The sequence below is a fragment of the Akebia trifoliata genome, chromosome 4 (assembly GCF_017979445.1).
Source record: "Akebia trifoliata isolate Shusen 1 chromosome 4, ASM1797944v1, whole genome shotgun sequence".
Taxonomy (NCBI): Eukaryota; Viridiplantae; Streptophyta; class Magnoliopsida; order Ranunculales; family Lardizabalaceae; genus Akebia; species Akebia trifoliata.
The window spans coordinates 19,561,804-19,581,294 of record NC_141378.1 but is presented as its reverse complement, the minus strand read 5'-3'; the positions used below and the strand labels follow the sequence as shown (position 1 = coordinate 19,581,294).

The following is a 19,491-nucleotide window of genomic DNA, read 5'->3' as shown; positions in this document are numbered from 1 at the left end:
AATTGTTTTGAGCTATTTAGACATACCCTCCATATATTGGTGGTGGATGTTTGGATGGCCTTTGACCTTGGTCTATTATGAAAGACTAGTAGAAGTGATATAAGTGCCCTTCATCTACAATTTGTTTCCCAAAACTAGTCATCTTCTTTTATTGTCCTCGACCTCAAGTACAAGATACAATATTTGGGATGTAAGACTTGAGGGATTTTTAGTTGAAAATTTATGAGGATTTTACAAAATGTAAAATATGTTAATAATATTTTAGGGAAAATTACTTAAAGGATCATCACAAAAGGGTTTCTTTCTAAGTAGTCCCTAAGTCTTGCTTGTTAGCTTGATAGGATATTTAGTAAATTTTTTCTTTCTTAATAGTCCCTTATACTGTCGAGTTCATATTTTTTATTGTTGAATTCGATGCTTATTTATTTAGTGTCGAGTTCACATTTTTTATTGTTGAACTCAACACTAGTAAAACCCACCCATTTTCAATTTTCAAGTTTTTTCAATTAAAATACATGGAAAGATAGACTAAAAACTTGAGATAACAACTTGTTTAAATGATTTCAACACAAAAGAACCATTATTGATCTATTTTCATCCAAAAACTAAGAAAAAAAGGTGAAAAAATCTTAGTTTTTTTTCATACATCTTCAAAATATTTGAAAAAACCCTTGAAAATGACTTCTTCTTCTTTCTTAAATCCTTTTTAACGGAATGAAATCTCCAAAACTCGATTGAGATGTTAAAAATCCAATTTTTGAATGAAAACGATGAGTTTGAACAGTTAGGGCATTCAATCGTGAAAAATATGGGAGATAAGGTCCAAGGACTATTTAGAAAGAAAAAGTTTACTAAATGTCTTGCCAAGCAATCGCTAAAAACTTAGGGACTATTTAGAAAGAAGTCCCTTTGCGGTGGTCCTTTAAGTAATTTTTCCAATATTTTATCCTAGAAGTTTAAGAGCTTGAAGATTGTAGAGTTTTAGGAGAAAAAATCATTTATTCTTAGGAAAAAATTTGAGAAAGAGAAAGACATGAATAAATATGTTATGTGTGATTTGGGAGTGAAATCAATTGAACTAAAAAAAATAGTAATTTACGAAAGAACAATGTTGAAGTGACTTCAAGATTGGACTTCACATCGCACACCTGACGTTAAAGTGTATGGGAACCATAGATATTGTAGGAACCAAAAAAGCCACTCATTGGGATTAATAAAGTTGCCAAATGAAGGCATTCAGACATGGTTCAACCAGTCCAAATCTAATTAACTAAGTACCATGGGTCCAACCCATACCCCAAGCGGTTAGGCCAAAAGGGATTCGACCCTTTAACCATGACCCAAGGTGGTTCAACTTATATATTGGTCGACCCCTTTACTCAACCAAACCTCAAGGAGGTTCAACCTCCCTATAGGAGTTGACCCCTTCACTCTTCCAAACCTCAAGGAGGTTCGGCCTCTTCAAAGAGCCGACCCCTTGGTATTTTCATCTAAAGGAGGTCCGATCTCCTCAAGGAGCCAACCCTTGGTATTTTCATCTGAATGAGGTTCAATCTTCTCAAGGAGCCGACCTCTTAATATTTTCATCTGAAGGAGGTTTGGACTCCTCAAAGAGCCGACTCTTAATATTTTCATCTGAAAGTCATTTTCATTCGAAGGAGGTTTGGACTCCTTAAAGTGTCGATCCCTTGTTATTTTCATTTAAAAGAGGATCGGTCTCCTCAAGGAGCCAACCCTTTGCTATATCATCCGACCTTACTCTCAAACACTAAAGTGATTCTATCAAGTTTTGTCAACAACTATTGTTGCTGCTACTTTTTCTTCTTCTTCTGCTCCTACTCAGTAATTATTGCTGCTACTTTTTCTTCTTCTTCTGCTCCTACTCAGTAATTATTGCTGCTACTTCTTCTTCTTATGTTGTTGTTAAATAGTTACTACTACTATTTGTTCTTTTCCTCCTACTCATGTTTAGCAGCTTATGCTACTCTTGCTATTTCTTCTCATGCTCTTGCCTAGTAGTTGATACTATTACTGTTATTACTACTACTCCGATTTTTGAAAATTGTTCTAAGAAGATTGATACACTAAGGGAATTATGTGAAGTTACCCGAGTAACAACATAACAAAGTACTATAATTAATTACCATAAAGTTATCCAAGTAGCAAAAAGCATTGCAATATGCTCTACCACCAAGGTAAACACATGCATGGTACTCAATAAAGTTGCAGACACATAACTCAACTGAGTCAACTCAAAAAATTGAACAGTCATCGAGTTGGACCAGTTACATATTTAAGGTTACTCCTCGTGGAGGTTACAAGAACCATGAGGAGTGTGTCTTCATTATCATCAAAGCATTATGGGCTTTTATTACCATAAATATTAGAGAACCTGGGTGAGTAGTTACAACTAAGTTTACTAAATCATTTAATGAGTCCAATTTATAAATAAGAAGACTTCTCACATTCAAGGTATGAAGCACAAACCACACATAATACTCTTACACTAGTTCTCTTCTTCTTGCTCTACAATTTAATTAAGATTTAACTTGATCATCGGAGGCTCCTTGGCCAGTACCCCATCGGTATCTTTTTAAGTTAAGGTAACACCAAATTGCAACAGAAACTTAGAAGCTTCATCAGAGAAGACGATCGGAATGGTCCATTATTAAAATACGTATCTTGAGAAGGAATTTATCATTCTTTGTAACATTGATATCAAGAAATATCTAACCACCTATTGTAACATGTATCTCAAAAAATCCCCTCACATATACTTTTCTCGAGATACAAGTGAAAAAGCATCTACGGTTCCTATCCACTTCCATGTCAAGTTGTGTGGTATGAGTTCTACCTTGAGGATAGGTGGACAAAAGTCTAAAGATCACATAAAAAAATGTAGTATAATTGATGTTAATGAGTTCAATAAAACTAATCAAAACTGTCAATATTGTAGGAACTTCTAATGTTACTCTTTTGTTAGACAATTAATGGTAGATGGATAGAAAGTAACAGAACATAGAGATGTGTTTTGTTGCTGAAACAAGTTTATTAAATTAGTTTGAAAGGAAATAATCTTTAGGCATGATTTGTAGTTGGTATTGAAGCAAATCAATTAAAATCAAGTTGAGAAATCTGTTATGGGTCTAATTAGGAAATGGTATAATTACCTCAAAGAAAGTTGTAGGAATTTAATTAGACTTAGTTGTTATTAATTAAAAACTAATTTTACATCTTTATTTATTAACTTTCAATTTTACTCTCCAAAATATCTCACAAAAGAGTATGTGTACCTCTTATCTCCCATATCTCTGGTTTCAATTAAACAATGATTTTAAAACATTTATTTTTATTTTTATAGTCTCCTTATTGTAGGAGAGTTGGTTGTCCATAGCCCTTTCTAAAGTAATGGATTCTATAGTGTTTAACTCTTTTGCAATAAGTTGACATGTTTAGAAATAAATGAACTGTTGGACTTTTGAGCACAGAAATCAGGACAGTTCCCAAATACCATTTTAGCACTTAAGTACTTCTGATGGTAATTCACAGAGTTTGATTTCCAAACACATATCATGTCCCAAAGTACTTCAACTCCAACTCTTTAACCGAAGTACTTTTGGCTATGCTATCCACATTTGCCCTAATTCACTTTTGAAAAAATAAGCTTCCAGCTCCGCGTTGTAACCAAAAGCTCGGTTGCAGTGCTTATAAAGCTTCTCGTTAAACTTAAAAAATAAAAGAGATCGTAGTACATTACTTTGCAATACTAGAAATTATGAAAGCTGCAACTTGTGAGGTATGTTTGTCTCGAAAAGTTATTGATCAAAAATACATTTTGGATAGTCTCCAACTTATATTTAAATTAGAATCAAACACTATGGTGTTGTATCAATTTGTAGGGAGTCTCACCACCTATATTGGGGGACAATCCTTGTAAACTACAGGAATCCTACATTATTCTATGAAACTTAAGAAAGAGATTTAGATTAATGTTGAGGTAACCTTCAAGTTTTGGTGAACATTAGGGATACCTCTCCCTGTTATCAAATTGATTACACACTTGCCTAGGGTATTTACATGCGAGAGTAGAACAAAATGACCCAAAACGCTCTCATCTTCGATCTCGTGACAAAAACTCTCAATTGTATTTTCCCCAAAAAATATTGTCTCCAACATCTAAGATAGTTTTTTTAACCTATCAAATCTCATCAAGCTTGTCTTCAACCCATGACACTCATTTTTCTTTAAAAAAAAAAAACTTATCAAACCTCATGATGCTTGTCTTCAACCCATGACGGAATGGAACATGACTTAGAATCATATCGTCGCGAGTCAATTTGCATCATTTGGACCTAATTCCATACAAGTAAAAAACAGAATGAAATCTGACTCGAGGGATCCCAGGCCAGGATTTTTACCCAAAACAGTGCCAAAACTGAAATGCCCTTTATGTTTGTGCAAAGTTTTAATAAGAATAAATTAGTGTCTATCGTATGGATTGTCCATACTAGGCAATTCTCCAAATAACTCATGAATTATAAACAAATTTTTTACCTACAAATTATTAAAGATTTACTCATCTTCAGAATTAAACAAATCAGAAAAAAAAAACCTGGCATAAAATGGGATAAAACCCCATGGTGCCATTTTCCTCCAATTTCAAATATCTGACGAAAGATATATAAAGATAGACGAGCGAACTAAATGTCTATACTGCAAATATATAAAAAATCAACAGTTAAATCCTGTGCACATACGATACATGGCAAGGAGAGGCACACGAGCTTAATAAAACAGAAGCCGTTCTCCTTCAATTCTGGCTGTAACCACTTTGATTCTCCTAATTTTAGAGTTAAAACATTTCTCTGGAGCTACTCCACAGATGTGCAATTTGCAAATTGGGGTCTTTGACAATTGCGACCCTACAACAGAAGAAACCAGCAGCTATCTCAAAGGAGCTCAATAATCTTTTGTCGCTTTTTCAGTCCACCATTACTCAAAGAATCATCTTTGTCCAACTTCGAATCCTGAAATTTGTTTGGAGAGTATGTTTTTTCCTCGTCGTTTTCATCTTCGTTGTCGTCATCATCATCATCATCATCATCGTCGTTGTCACTGCTTCCTGTGTCAGACCCGCTATTTCCAGTGGCCAAAGGAACCACAGGTTGGACACCGGCCATGGCTGACTCAGCAGCTGCAACTGCCTCTGGGGTATGAAGATCGGTTACACCCAAAACCAAATCCTGCAAAAAATAAACCATCAAGTACACTATTTTATTGCATTTTGGATGGTCTAAGAAATGAGAAAACAAATTCATTTACCATTTCAATGTATTCAGTTTCGTTACCCGTGAGCACCTCAATGTCATAGACCTCACTAGAATTCTCCTACATTTGAAAGATCAATGCATCACATAAGGAATTAAGAGAGAAGGAATTTATAATGGAGATTATCTTATGTTAAGAGATCGGCAGATATACCTTCGCATCCTGATGCAGCCTTTTATTATCTTTAGCCATAACTCCTAAGAAATCCTTCACTTTACCAAGAACTGCGATGAAGGCAAGCAGTTAGGGTGTAGCATGAAAGCACCAGGTTTTCCTGTTTCACTTCCATATACGAAATTCGCAAAAATCTGACATACCCTCTAGATAGAACATAACCGTAAGGACAACCTATTGATGGCAAGTGATGAGCATGCAAGCTGTGTTACCCAGACTCACCACACGGATACAGCCTTGACAGCAAAGATGTGGCATTTAACTAAAAATTGAAGTACCCAACACTCTAAAATAAGAGAACTTCTATTGGCACTCAAACTTTTACTTATTTCACTCCCACTAAATTTAAAAGAATAAAAATTAATAGGGTGACAATATCATTCACTTTTAGGAAAGAGCGTTTGGTCTGGATATTTTCTTCTCGTTGATGGAGAGATATCAAAGAGCGAAGAGCATGAGATCAACATCAAGAGGTCGTAGTAGACTATCGTTGTTAATGTCAACTTGTTCTTTTTGATGGGTTATTGTTGATAGTGGCAATTCATAGCTTTTTTATCTTGTGAAAGTATTATGAAGAAAATTTTGATGTGTAAATGTTAATACCTATTTTAAATGGTGTGTTAACTTTTAGTTGGGAAGTAAAAAATAATTTAAATAATTGGGGCGTAATAAGTAATAGTTGGGGTGCTGATAGAATTTCTCTAAAATAACCAGGAAACAAGGTATGCAAGGAACCAGATGAGGTACGTTTGATGGGTCCTGCTGGAAGATCTCCAAGGCCAAAAATTGATTCAGTTGGATTTGGTAAGTTTGTAACCACCCGATCTATCACTCAAAGAAAAACGTATCATTTTTTTAAATAATTACTTGATTTTGTCAGCTTGAAATAGTTCTCCTACAAGTGAGAGCCATCATCCCCGATCCCTCACCCATGTGCCGCATGTTCAAGTCTACTAACAAGTGCTCCAATTGAATTTCAGTTTTTTTTTAACAAATAACTAACAGCCCATTCCCCAAATCATGATTAAAACAGCAATGATGCTCCTTCCAACTCCTTTATGTCGACAGAGTCTACATCCACAAGGACTCAACCACCTAGGGCTATATTTCAGGTTTTTATATCAACCTCAAGTTCAACCCTAAATGAGGTAACGATGTAACAACATCTTCTTTATTAGTTTTTCATGAAGTGTTAGGTTAGAATTATATGGAGTTTGGGTGTGTTTGTTGCATTTTAGGGTTTTGTTTACAAGTTCTCATGTGGACGCACATGGAATTGAGGTGTTTAAGAGTTGATATGTTTGTTTTCTGACGAGACATGGTGTTAGGAGGTTTTGAATTTGGGAGTTTTTTTATAGGGTAGTATGTTCTTGGAAAGTGAGTTTATAGGGCTTTTGGGTTAAGGGGATATATAAATAAAGAAATATAAGTATAATACATCGCATTGTTTCAAAAGTTCAACCTTCACATAATTTGTTACTAGTATGAGTCCCCCTCTTGAAAGACAATCATGTCTGCATACTTGTGTTCATTTTGTTTTTAAATGAAAGACCATAGTAGCTTATCAAGGCATCAATCCAAGCACATGGTAGATGATGATGATAATGAAAGCAATATTAAAAAAGCTACAAGAGAGTGGCAAACTTTTTGTAAAATTCCTCTTATTAAAAACCGAGAATAATGATGCTGAATATTTCACCTACGATGCAAAGAAGGGTAAAACAACTCATCTCCTTAAATTGTCCTATCTGACATGAAGGGAGCTTAGGAGGATTTCCTACAGAGTAAGAGGACTAGGACATGAAAGATAGAGTAACATGAGATTTTGGGTGAAGAAGTGGAAGATCGACATATATTCTTCAAGGACCTAAAATGGACCTTGATCAGATGAGGACCATTAGAGAAATATGTGGCAGGAATGACTTTGGAAATGAACTTTACCCTCCTTAGTGCTTCCGGAGGGATCCTTTCAGCATGGGACAAGGAATTGGTTAAGGTTAATGATTCTCCAATCTAGCTTACCCTTTATCTCTTCTGCGTTCTAATAGAAATAACTCATTTGGATGGGATGTCTCCGGGGTTTATGGTTCCAACAAAAAATATATGAGAAAGCATCTTTGGGTGGAGTTGGACGTGTGACAGGTTTGTGGGATCCTCTGTGGTGCTCAGGGGCTAATTGAATGCCATTAGATTCAGCCATGAAAAAAGAAAAAAACGAAAGCTGTAGAACACTTTGGACCATGAGAAACTTTGCGAGAAGAACTCTTTCAAGGAAACCCATTTATGTGCCAATTAGATACATAATTGATATCTTCGATTTGGGAAACCAACTTCATGGATGTATCACAAGAATCCCTTCCCAAGCCAGCTTCAGATCACATCCCCATAATATTGGATGTTGACGGCACACGCATATTGAAATCCCTTTTACTTTGAAAAAGATATGGTTCTAAGACTTAGTCTCATAGACAAATTTTGAGGAATGGTGGAGACTGTTCTCCCCACAATGGCAAGCTAGCTATGCTTAATGGAAAGTTTAAAAAAAAAAAAAAAACTTAAAAGATCTAAACGAAAATATATGAGAATGGAACAAGGCCTGGTAGAGTTCATTTTAAAATTGACAAAATCATGAATGAAATAACACTGATCATTCCAAAGAAGGGAGGATTTTAGAGGAAGAAGAAAAGACAAAAGTAGAGCTCAAGATGGAGTAGCAAAAACACATGAAGCTTGAAGAAATAAGGTAGAAACAGAGACAAGGGCTAAGAGGTGTAAAAAACTTTTCAAAAAAAAAGAAGGAAAACTAGATTAATTCACAAAATAGATGATGCAAAGAGAATAACAAATGATTAATCTTGTTGGAATAGTGGAAAAAAAAATCAAGAATATACAGAGGCCCGACTACATATTATATAATGGAGACCGACAATTAACGGAATTGACTTGGATTATCTTAGTACCCAAAGACAATGGCTAGGCAAGGATTTTGATGAGGAAATAGTTGCTGCTATGAGGGAGCTGGGGATTAGAATGTCCCTTAAAGCCAATGCCCTTTGGCTTTTGACAAGGATTATTGGCACACTATCGGTAAGCACCTCGTTCTAAAGAAGATGGTATTGAGTCCTTCAAATATAACATGCAATAAGTTTAATAGGTGCAAAATTATTTCAAAGGCTCCCACTACAAGGATGGAAGAGGCAATGACCGCAATAATTTCCTCTTTGAAGGAGTTTTTATGAAGGGGAGAAAGATCTAGAATAGGATTTTCTCATAGAGAATGAGTGCATCAATTCAATTAAGGGAACATAGTCATATTGTAAAAAGCTTGCAACCATGTTAGTTGCAGCCATAGTCACTACATTCTATGACATATTGAAAAAGTCGCAAATAAATCGTGATATTTTCCTTTTGATTTATTGGCAATTTGATTGAGACATTTTCAATAAATCACAATTTTTATGAACTTTGCAATTAAACCTGGAAACATGAAAAAGGGGATGACCAGTCCCAGATGATGAACTAGTGAGAGGAGATGACCTTGATGAAGATGGTGGAGACCATTTTACAGATGTAAGCGTCAAAGACTGAGGATGACATTGAAGTGATTCTTGTTAGTTGATGAATCCTAACCTAGATTGTGATTGTAATCATTTTATATTTTGAACAATATAAACCTTAAATGTGTGATGCACCTGTGGTCACTTTTTGTGGCTGTTGGATGATATCAATACGGGGTTTGGTGATTCATTATTATAGTTTAATATAGGATTTGATGATATAATATTGGAACACCAGCTAGTAGGAACAAGTACACAATCCTAACTTTAGCCCCATTTTTTTTTTCCGAATTTCCCCTTGTCGGTTGAATCCCAGACTTGACTTAGTAACTATGGTAGCAGCTTCTTGGACTACATGCTGTAAAAAAGAGGGTTATGGTAATAGGTGAAAAAGAAGATTCAAAACTTGCATTACAACAACTGCTTTTTTTATTCTCATCTAGATCTCTCATTGGTTTCCAAAAAAGCTCTAGAGGGATTCAACAAGGGATCCTCTCTCTCTCTCTCTCATGCACACTTTTGTTCAGAAGAATTTGAGAATAATTGTGTCAAGTCTCTTATGAGAGCTTGGCAGGAATTTATATTAATAACAAATGTTAAATTACAGAAAAGTCCTTATAAATAAAATACTATCACTAATAAGTAACTGAGACTGGAAAGCAACTATAGCAACTAACTAAATTATTTCCAATACTCCCCCTCAAGCTGGGGAGAATATATCAACTAAACCCAGCTTGACAATGTGAGAATTAGTGATAGATGGACCAACAGACTTCGTAAGCATATCGGCAAGCTGTTCTGAAGAAGGAACGAAGACTGTCTGAAGGTCACCAGATCGAACTTTCTCCCTAAGAAAGTGAATATCAACCTCAATGTGCTTAGTTCTTTCATGAAGAACTGAGTCAGAAGCAAGCATAATAGCAGACTTGTTATCACAGAGCAGAGTAGAAGAACCAGAAACAGGAAAGCCCAACTCGGTTAATAAAGACCGAAGCCAAATTATTTCACATGTACCAAGGGCCATAGCACGATACTCAGCTTCAGCAAAAGAACGAGATACCACATTCTGTTTCTTACTTTTCCACGAGATAAGATTATTACCATAAAAGGTACAAAAACCAGAGGTAGATCTCCTATCTGTAAGAGAGCCAGCATAATCAGCATCTGTAAAACAAGACAAATGTGACTTAGCAGTGGAAGAGTAGAAAAGCCCAAGTCCAGGACGTGACTTCAAGTAGCGAAGAATGCGATAAACTGCCTCAAGATGAGATGTACGCGGAGTATGCATGAACTGGCTGACCACGCTGACCGCAAAGGACAAATCCGGTCTAGTGTTAGTCAGATAAATCAAACGGCCTACAAGTCTCTGATAAGAAGAGGGATCTGATAAAAGGTCACCAGAATCAGCTTGAAGACGATGATTCGGATCCATAGGAGAGGAAGCAGGACGACAACCAAGCATCCCAGTGTCCTGAAGAAGATCCAATGTGTATTTTCGCTGAGATAGTGATATACCACGTCTAGAGCGAGCCACTTCTATCCCCAAGAAGTACTTGAGTGGGCCTAAGTCTTTAACCTCAAAGACACGACCTAATAGCATCTTAACCTTATCAATCCACTGTGTATCATCTCCAGTCACAATGATATCATCCACATAGACCAAAACAATTGTGCAACGACCATCCACTCCTCGACGAACAAAGCAAGTATGATCTGAGTGACATCTAGAAAACTCCATAGAAAGAATAACCTCAGAAAATCGCTGAAACCAGGCTCGCGGGGACTGCTTCAAGCCATATAAAGACTTAAGAAGGCGACATACCTTCCCAGAATACTCCCCCTGAAGACGAAACCCTGGAGGATGGTCCATATAAATAACCTCAGTCAAATCACCATTCAGAAAGGCATTCTTCACATCAAGTTGGTGAAGGGGCCAGGAGTTACACGCAGCTAGGGAGATAAGAAGGCGAACAGTGGAGAGTTTGGCGACAGGAGCAAACGTGGCACCAAAATCTTTTCCCGGGGTCTGTGTAAATCCCTTAGCAACTAGTCGTGCCTTATACCGATCAATAGTACCATCGGCGAGATATTTCACTGTGAAGACCCATTTACAACCAACAGTCCGCACCCCAGACGGAAGAGGAACAAGTTCCCAGGTATTATTGGTTTGCAAAGCATCCATTTCAGTAGTCATAGCTTTTGTCCACTGAGGATCTCGTAGTGCCTCTGAGACAGACCGAGGAATTCGAATGGAATCAGTTGCGGCAAGGTAGGCCTGATAAGAGGAAGAAAGACCCTGATAGGAAACAAACTGGGCAATAGGATGATCAGTAACACACCCCCGCTTACCTTTGCGTAGGGCAATAGGTAAGTGAGAGTCAGAAATAGACGGAATAAGAGCGGGTATATGTGTGGAGGTAGAAGAGGGTATACCTGAATCCAAGGAGGAGGTTGGTAGGGGTGGAGAGGGGTGAGTGCGACGAGTGTAGACCTGAAGCGGCGACGGAGACGGAGGAAAAACTAGAGAAGGTAGCGCAATAGGAGATGAGTCCTACAAAGTAAGAGAATCCTGCAAAGTAGATGTAGCATGATAGTATGAAACATTTTCAAAAAAGGTAACATCAAGAGTGCGGATGACACGGTGAGAAACTGGATCATAACACCTATACCCCTTGGACATAGAGGAGTAACCCAAAAAAATGCATCGAATAGCTTTATCATCCAATTTCGTCCGATTGGGGGTCTTGTCTTGAACGAAACACATGCATCCGAAGACACGAGGTGTAATAGGAAAGAGAATGCTATCAGGTTGAAGGACATGAAGGGGCACCTGCCCTTCAAGTGTGCGACTTGGAACCCGATTAAGAAGAAAAGTCGTAGTAAGGACAGCCATATTCCAAAAAGTCTTTGGAACATGCATTCCGCGAAGAAGACAGCGGACAATGTTCATGAGGTGGCGGTTCTTGCGTTCCGCCACCCCGTTCTGTTCAGGAGTATAAGGACAAGTCAACTGGTGAAGCATACCCTTTTCATGAAGATGGGTGCGAATACCATCAGATATATATTCCCCCCCATTATCAGACCTAAGGGATTTAACAGTAATATTGTACTGAGTCTGAATCATTTTAAGAAAATTAACAAAAATTGGAAGCACTTCAGAACGCGAATGCATCAAATAAACCCAAGTGCAACGAGAGTAGTCATCTATAAATGTAACATAATAACGATGACCATTAAAGGCAGTAACAGGGGAAGGCCCCCACACATCAGAATGAACTAAATCAAATATCGCATTAAACCTATGCATACGAGGAATATAAGAAGTACGTGTGTGTTTAGAAAGTTCACACACAGAACATTGAAATTTATGTCCTTTACAAGCAGTTTTTAAAACAGGAAATAAAGAACACAAGTGTTGAAAATTGGCATGTCCTAAGCGAGCATGCCATAAATCTAGAGTCTGAGAAGTAAAAATGTGACTGCCAGATGATGGAAGCACGGAAGCCGGAGCAGCAGTAGGCTGAGATCCAAACACGTACAGCCCATCCCTCTCATACCCCTTGCCAAAAATCATCTTCGAAGTCAGGTCCTGAAAAATGCAATGAGTAGGAAAAAAGGTAACTGAGCAATTATGAGACTTAGTAATACTGCTAACAAACAAAAGATTAAGAGATAGGTGAGGGACATGAAGCACAGAATCTAGAGAAATCCCAGAGGATAAAGGGATGATACCCTTGCTGTGAATAGGTGTAAGAGAGCCATCAGCAAGGCGAACCTCCCCATGGGTGGTGGAAGATAAAGAAGAAATAAAGTGGCTAGACTCACCGGTCATGTGATCAGAGGCACCAGAATCAATAACCCATGTCAGTGGAGTAGAGCTAGACTGAGTGACAGTGAATGTAGAAGATGTACCTGGAGGCGTAATACCTGAAGCCGCAGTCGATGAAGTTTTAGTGTGAGCTTGAATCTGATCCCGGACAATAGTGGCAATCTGAGTCTGTAGATGTTGCAAGTCAATCGTGCCAAGTGAAGGAGGATCAGTAGATGATGACTCCACTGTAGCAGCACGAGGAGCAGAATGTCCCAAAGATGAAGTGGAAGAAGATCGTGGTATCAGATGAGGATAGAGCTGAAAACAGCGAGCCTTTTCATGATCAGTCTTCCCACAATGATTGCAAATAAGGCCACTCCCTTTAACCCCACCACGGTTACCCCGACCACGATTCCCTGGTCCAGAGGTACGGAGATCGGAGAAACTCGAGTTGGTAGCTAATGCCATCTGATCTGTAGCTGGAGCAGAAAGAATACCAGGGACCTGAGTCTGAGGAAGAGGAATACGGCGACGACGCTCATCACTGTCAATGGTCGCAAATATCTCAAATAAAGAGGGTAAAGGAGTGGTGTTGAGGATCTGTGTTCGAAGTGCCTCAAATTCTGGACGTAGACCCATAAGAAACTGATAGGTTTGATGTCGGGCAATCCGCTTGACCACATAATCAGCTACCTCTGAAGACAATTCAGTCATAGACTCATAGTGAGAAAGTTCTTCCCAACGTGATTGAAGGTATCCAAAGTAATCGGCTACAGTCTGAGTCCCTTGGGTAGCCTGAGCAATGTCTCGATAAAGTTCATAAATCCTTGAGTCATTCCTGGAATGTGCGTATGTCCGAGTAAGTGCTGACTATAAAGATGGAACTGTCTCATGGTACATGAACATGGTATAAATACGCTGCTCCATGGAGTTAAACAGCCACCCAAGGATAGTGCAATTGTCGATCTCCCATGATTCAAATTTAGGATCAGTTAGAGGTGGTTTAGTAACAGTCCCAGAAAGCCATCCAGATTTTCCTCTACTCCCTATAAAGAGACGCACAGATCGAGACCATGACTGAAAATTCCGACCATCGAGAAGAGCAGTGGTAATACGTTGAGCTGAGGAATTAGATCCAAGGACTGTTGCGGAAGGTGGAATTCCTTGTGCCGAAGACATTGATTTGGTTTGAAGGGAGATCGAAACTTAATTAATTATTAGAACTTAATTAATTATTTGGGAAAAAATAGCGGCCCAAAGAGTAGAGCAATGGCCAAACTGTAATCGAACTCTACCAATAGCCCACTGTTACTATTGCAAGTCGCAAAAAAATAAGTCCAACTAGTTCTGTACTCCTCCACAAGGTCAACCAGGCCTATCGCAGGATCACAAAAGAATCAAGATGAAACCCAAAACAAGAAACACTGTTGCAGGTCTACCAGAACTGTAACTGGACCAAAATAGGAATCAAAAAACCAAGCAACACTGTCGCATGGTTCACCAGATTTGTCGTTGGACCAAAAAACGAACCAAAAAATCCAAAAACAGACTGTCGCAAGGCTCACAGAGAGGCTAACTCCTGTCGTACTTCTCCACAAGGTCCAATAGAACTATCGTGGAACCAAAACGAGGCACCCACTGCTGTCGCAGAACCAAAACGAAACCAAAAGAACAGTCGCCTGTAGATCCAGATGATCTTAGGGTGTCGTCGTAGTAAAACAAAGCAGCTACTCTTATCACAGAACCAAAACGAAGGTATTAGGGGTGTCGTGGGATCAAAACGAAGCAGCTACGTCTGTCGCAAAACCAAAACAAAGCCATTAGGGCTGTCGTAGGACCAAAACGAAGTACTTAGGTTTGTTCGCTGGACCAAAACGACACAAGAACTTCTGTCGTCTTATTTCAGGTTGTCGCAGGGTTCGATAATTGTGGCTGAGCACCAAAAACAGCCACTAGTTGCTTTCGTACACCCAAAAACAGAGCAATTTCTGTTATGTAAAGACAAACCCTAAAATAGGATGGAAGCACAGCGCATTATTGCAGCATGTGATGAAACGAAAACAACAAAAAAATTTAAAGACCCCCGAAGGGGAGAGGATCGAATGAAATTTACTCTAAATTAGGGTTTAGCAAGTGAAGAGAAGAAAGAGATGAAGGAGACAAATTCTTTGGCTCTGATACCAAGAAGAATTTGAGAATAATTGTGTCAAGTCTCTTATGAGAGCTTGGCAGGAATTTATATTAATAACAAATGTTAAATTACAGAAAAGTCCTTATAAATAAAATACTATCACTAATAAGTAACTGAGACTGGAAAGCAACTATAGCAACTAACTAAATTATTTCCAATAATTATCATTACTAGAGCTATGAGTAAATAGACATTAAAGAAAATAAAAGAAATCTCATACGGATGAGGAATTCAAAATCATTGAAGGGTCCAACCAGATTCATCTATGACGTTATATTCTTTAAAGAAGTCCCATCCAATCAGTTAACCATATTGAGGTTTTATATTGTGTTTCCAAGCTATCTCTGAGATTCAATTACCTCATATAAGGAATTGCTTGGGGTGGAAAATTGAATAACTCTAAAGTTGTAACAGGGCCTTCTTTCAGGTGCTAACTACAGATCTAAAGGTACATGGGGCGCAATAATTGAGAAGTTTAGTGGGAGATTGACAACTTGGAAATGGATCTTACCATCCAAAGTTGTCAAAAGCACTCTTTTTTTTTATTGATAAAAGGGGAATTACAATGGACAAAAGGGAAGGTCGAGATGACTGGCCCAGAAAAAGAAAACAGAAAATAGAAAAAGAAAGAGCTAAGGCCCAGAAATAGAACAAACACTTTCCCAACGAAAAAAGGAAATCCTCGAAGAAAAACCCTTTGAACTCCTTGAAGATCTTACACTAGAAGAATAAGAGCCCAACAACTGATAAGAGAATCTCTTGGCTAGATTGCACTTTTCCCTCAAAATTTCTAGCTTTTCTTTCATTCCAAGTACCCCAACTAACCGCAAAAGTAGTCATGTTCCAAATCAATCTTTTTGAAAGGCGGAAGCTCACCCCCAATTGGAGCCATAAGTAAGTTATCAAACCTTCTTAGTTTATTGCTTATCTTTGTTCATTATGCATATAAGCAAGTCTAACATGATTGAAAAGATGGTTGGAGATTTTCTTTAGGATGAAAAGAAAGATTTATCTAAATACCACCAAGTTGATCGGAGCAAAGGGCACCTTTCAAGAATATGGGTGGCTGAGTTTTAGACACTTCAAACATATGAATGAAGCGCTCTTTGGAAAGTGATGCCTTGGAGGTTCGATGGAAAAGAAGAATTTTTATGTAGGAGGGTGATTAAAGCCAATTACGACGTGCATGATCTTTTTCAGTAGTCTTTTGGAACCGAGATCTTCTTATGGAACCAGTGTTTGGAATGTCAAAAGGACTCAAAATCCTTTTGACATTCTAAATAAGGTATTAGCTTTGTGATTAGTAAGAGTGAGATTAACAAAAAATGGAGCAATGGCTCTTGGGATTTGAGTCATAGAAAAATAATAATAATTGGGACATCAATGATATTGGGTTCGTTCTTGATAATCTTAGCTGGGTGGATTTTTTTTCCTTGAAGGGGGGGGGGGGGGGGGGACAAAAATGAATTTCTATAGGTATTTTTCCAATCCATTCTTTTCATCAGTGATCTCGTCAATCCAAAATGTGAATCTCATCCTATTTCCTTTTTCATAAAAAATTGGTATGGGATCAACGCATTCCATATAAAAGTGCTTTCTTTATTTGGACCACTATGGTTGACAAGATTGTTATGGTTGATTATCTTAGAAGTATATGTTAGCCCATTGTGAATACATCTGCACTTTGCAAGGCAAAGAAAAGTCATTTGACCACCTCCTTCATGATTTATTCTCTTAAGAAGTGTGACTTTTCTTTCTTCAAGCTTAGGAAACTAGATGGGTGATGCATAACAATGTATCCAAGTTGATAAAAGGCTAGTATTCCAAAACTTTCTCTCCTTGTTAGTTCCTTCAGAAATTTAACCCCCTTTTACTATGTATTGGTATTTATGAAGCTAACATAACAACAAGTTCTTAGAAGCCAGAGGACCCAACCTTCAAAGTTCGATATTTGTGGTAATGGCTACTTTGTTATGATGGTCAATAAAGAATCGTGATATGGAAAGTATCCTTGCTTTAAAGACTTGGTTTCCATTTCCAAGTAGACAGACATCGTCCTTTATGTGAAGTTGATCTTTTCCTTTTTTTATATTTGTGTCGAAGTTTCTCTCTTCACTTTATTACATAACTTTGTACTCTCATCCTCTCTTAATAAATTTTGGTTTTCTAGTAAATAAAGGGTTACCTTGGCAACATTCACCTCAAGAAAGAAGCAATGAACTGGTAATAAAGAATGAGGAAGAGGACAAGTGGGATACTTTGGGTGGAAAACAGGATGAAAGAGTAGGATGAGTCATCTCGGTCTGAGGCATCCGAGTGAGATATCCACTTTAACTCGCTCATCAACCGGTTTTGCCCTTTTTAAAAAGAAAATCTAAATATAATTGATTTTTAGGAATTTAAATCATATGTTTTGTGATTAAGCATCAATTAATCCAATTTATAATATAAATCAATTATTATATAAATATATAATTACAGTGGGTACCCAGGCCAGATAAAAAAAACTGGGTTTTAAAACCTTGACGTGGAGATAATTCAACAATAATAAATAAAATAAAATAAAATAATTCTTCCCCATATATATAAATCTCTAAATTGGCAAGTTTATTTGGAAAAAAAAACGACAATAATCAAAACAAGCACATTAAGATTGAGATTAAACTGTACATTGGCTTGTTGGAACGGATGTTGTGACGAGCTTTCCACCACAAGTGTTGGGTTTTAGGGTTTGTGAGATTGGGTCCTTTTTGCAAACAAGAAGTGCTGATTCTACAAAATCAAAAGTTTAAGAAATTAAACTTCAAGAAGAAGAAGAAGAAGAAGAAGAAGAAGAAGAAGAAGAAGCAACAAATAATTGGAACAATCAAAGGAGAAAGAAATTTATACCTAAAGATGAGGACTTGGAATTGGTTTGCTCCAACTCCAACAAATCTTTGCTTGTAGTTGCAGGTTCCATTGGAGGGAATTGGGGTTTGAACTTTGCAGTGAAAGGGTTTTAGAGTTTAGGGTTTTGCAGTTTTGAATGTTTTGATGGGCTTTGCTTCTTGAGTTTGGGTGACTCGAGTTATTCATTCCGGTCAGTGTTTTTAAAGCCGAACCGAACTAGTGGTCTGACCGGGTTTTTTATTATTAAAGTTGGTTCACCTAATTAATTGTGGTTTTTTAGAGAGCTGCTATTGGCACCCGAACTCTTACTTATTACACTCCAATTTCTTAAATTTATTTATTAAACCCCAATTAAAGGTTAAAACATTACAAAGATTTGGCTGAAATTATTAATCAATTTTAGTTGTTGTTTACAATTTCTTAAATTATTTGTTTTATAATGAAAAATAAATTTTAAACATATAGGAAGGAAGTGCTATTAATTTTTGGATTAGCTACTATTATATACCTTATGTTCAATTAAAAGGATAAAAAATGTTAATAGGGTTTATTAATGATGATGGTTTTAAATATTTATAAAATTAAATCAATATTAAATGAAAAGTCGAGTTGTAGGGACATTGAAATTGACATCATTTCACACAATGGTGTGCATAGAACCATAGATGCGTCTAACTTGTATCTCGAAGAAAAATATCTATGGTTCTGTACACACATCCACATCAGCCATGTGTGAAACGATATTAATTTCAATGTTACTTCAGCATTTTTCTTACATGAATATTATTCTAGAATATGACCTAGGTTTAATTCTCGTAAACCCATCTTTACCTCCATTAGCCACTAACCCTTCGCTTGTCTAACAAAACCTAAAATAAAAATCCAATTACGTGTGTGGGTTTGATACCATGTTTACAGTTTTAGGATTTAAAGAAGAGAGAAGAAGAGGAGAAAGATGGAGGAATCGAACTTGACTCTAACCCTAACGATTGATCCCCTTTTATATTATTAATCCTTTCTTTGAATAATTGTTTGGATCAAAAGGGTACATCATTAGAGATGATGGAAAATCAGTTTCAAAAGATTCAAACAATCTTACAAGAGGCCTTGAATTGATACACCTGGTTGGGAAAACAAATAGAGATTGAAATAAATTCTATGTTATTGGTAAATGGCCTTAATGGTGCAAATCTTTTTGAGGTTTTTGAACCAGTTATGAAATGGAGATTCCAAGTAATTCTATCAAGTGTTTCTTGATCAATGAGTTTTTCTTTGAGAGATTCTATTGGTACACCAATTTTTACTTGTAATACACCAACTTTAATGAAATTGAGTGGTTCATTACATATAATTTGTTGTGTAAGTAAAGTGTTAATAGAAGCTCTCTTTTTTCTTAACAAAATGTGCTTCCATTGAAAAACCCAACATTCACTTATTACCACCCAATTTTTTAAATTTATTGTCACATCCCAATTAAATATTAAAACACATTCTTCAAATATGACAAAGGTTTGACTCAAATATAATCTCAACATTACAAA

At 37.1% G+C, this 19,491-nt stretch overlaps 1 protein-coding gene across 1 annotated transcript; it reads right to left on the bottom strand.

Annotated features, from left to right (window-relative positions):
- Positions 1–4,690: 4,690 nt before the first annotated feature.
- Positions 4,691–18,126, bottom strand: LOC147404357 (uncharacterized). The gene is made up of 5 exons (XM_086440277.1): positions 17,951–18,126; positions 17,732–17,833; positions 5,482–5,552; positions 5,323–5,388; positions 4,691–5,243 (listed from the first exon to the last, which is right to left on the bottom strand). Exons 1-5 carry the CDS (start codon positions 18,018–18,020, stop codon positions 4,950–4,952), a joined length of 603 nt encoding a protein of 200 aa, XP_086296403.1. The 5' UTR covers positions 18,021–18,126; the 3' UTR covers positions 4,691–4,949.
- Between the last annotated feature and the right edge of the window lie 1,365 nt (positions 18,127–19,491).

Coding starts and splice junctions, on each gene's coding strand:
- LOC147404357 (XM_086440277.1), bottom strand. CDS start 18,020: ATGGAACCTGCAACTACAAGCAAAGATTTGTTGGAGTTGGAGCAAACC. Junction 17,834..17,950: donor TTCCAAGTCCTCATCTTTAG/GTATAAATTTCT, acceptor TTGATTTTGTAG/AATCAGCACTTCTTGTTTGC. Junction 5,244..5,322: donor AAACTGAATACATTGAAATG/GTAAATGAATTT, acceptor TATTTTTTGCAG/GATTTGGTTTTGGGTGTAAC.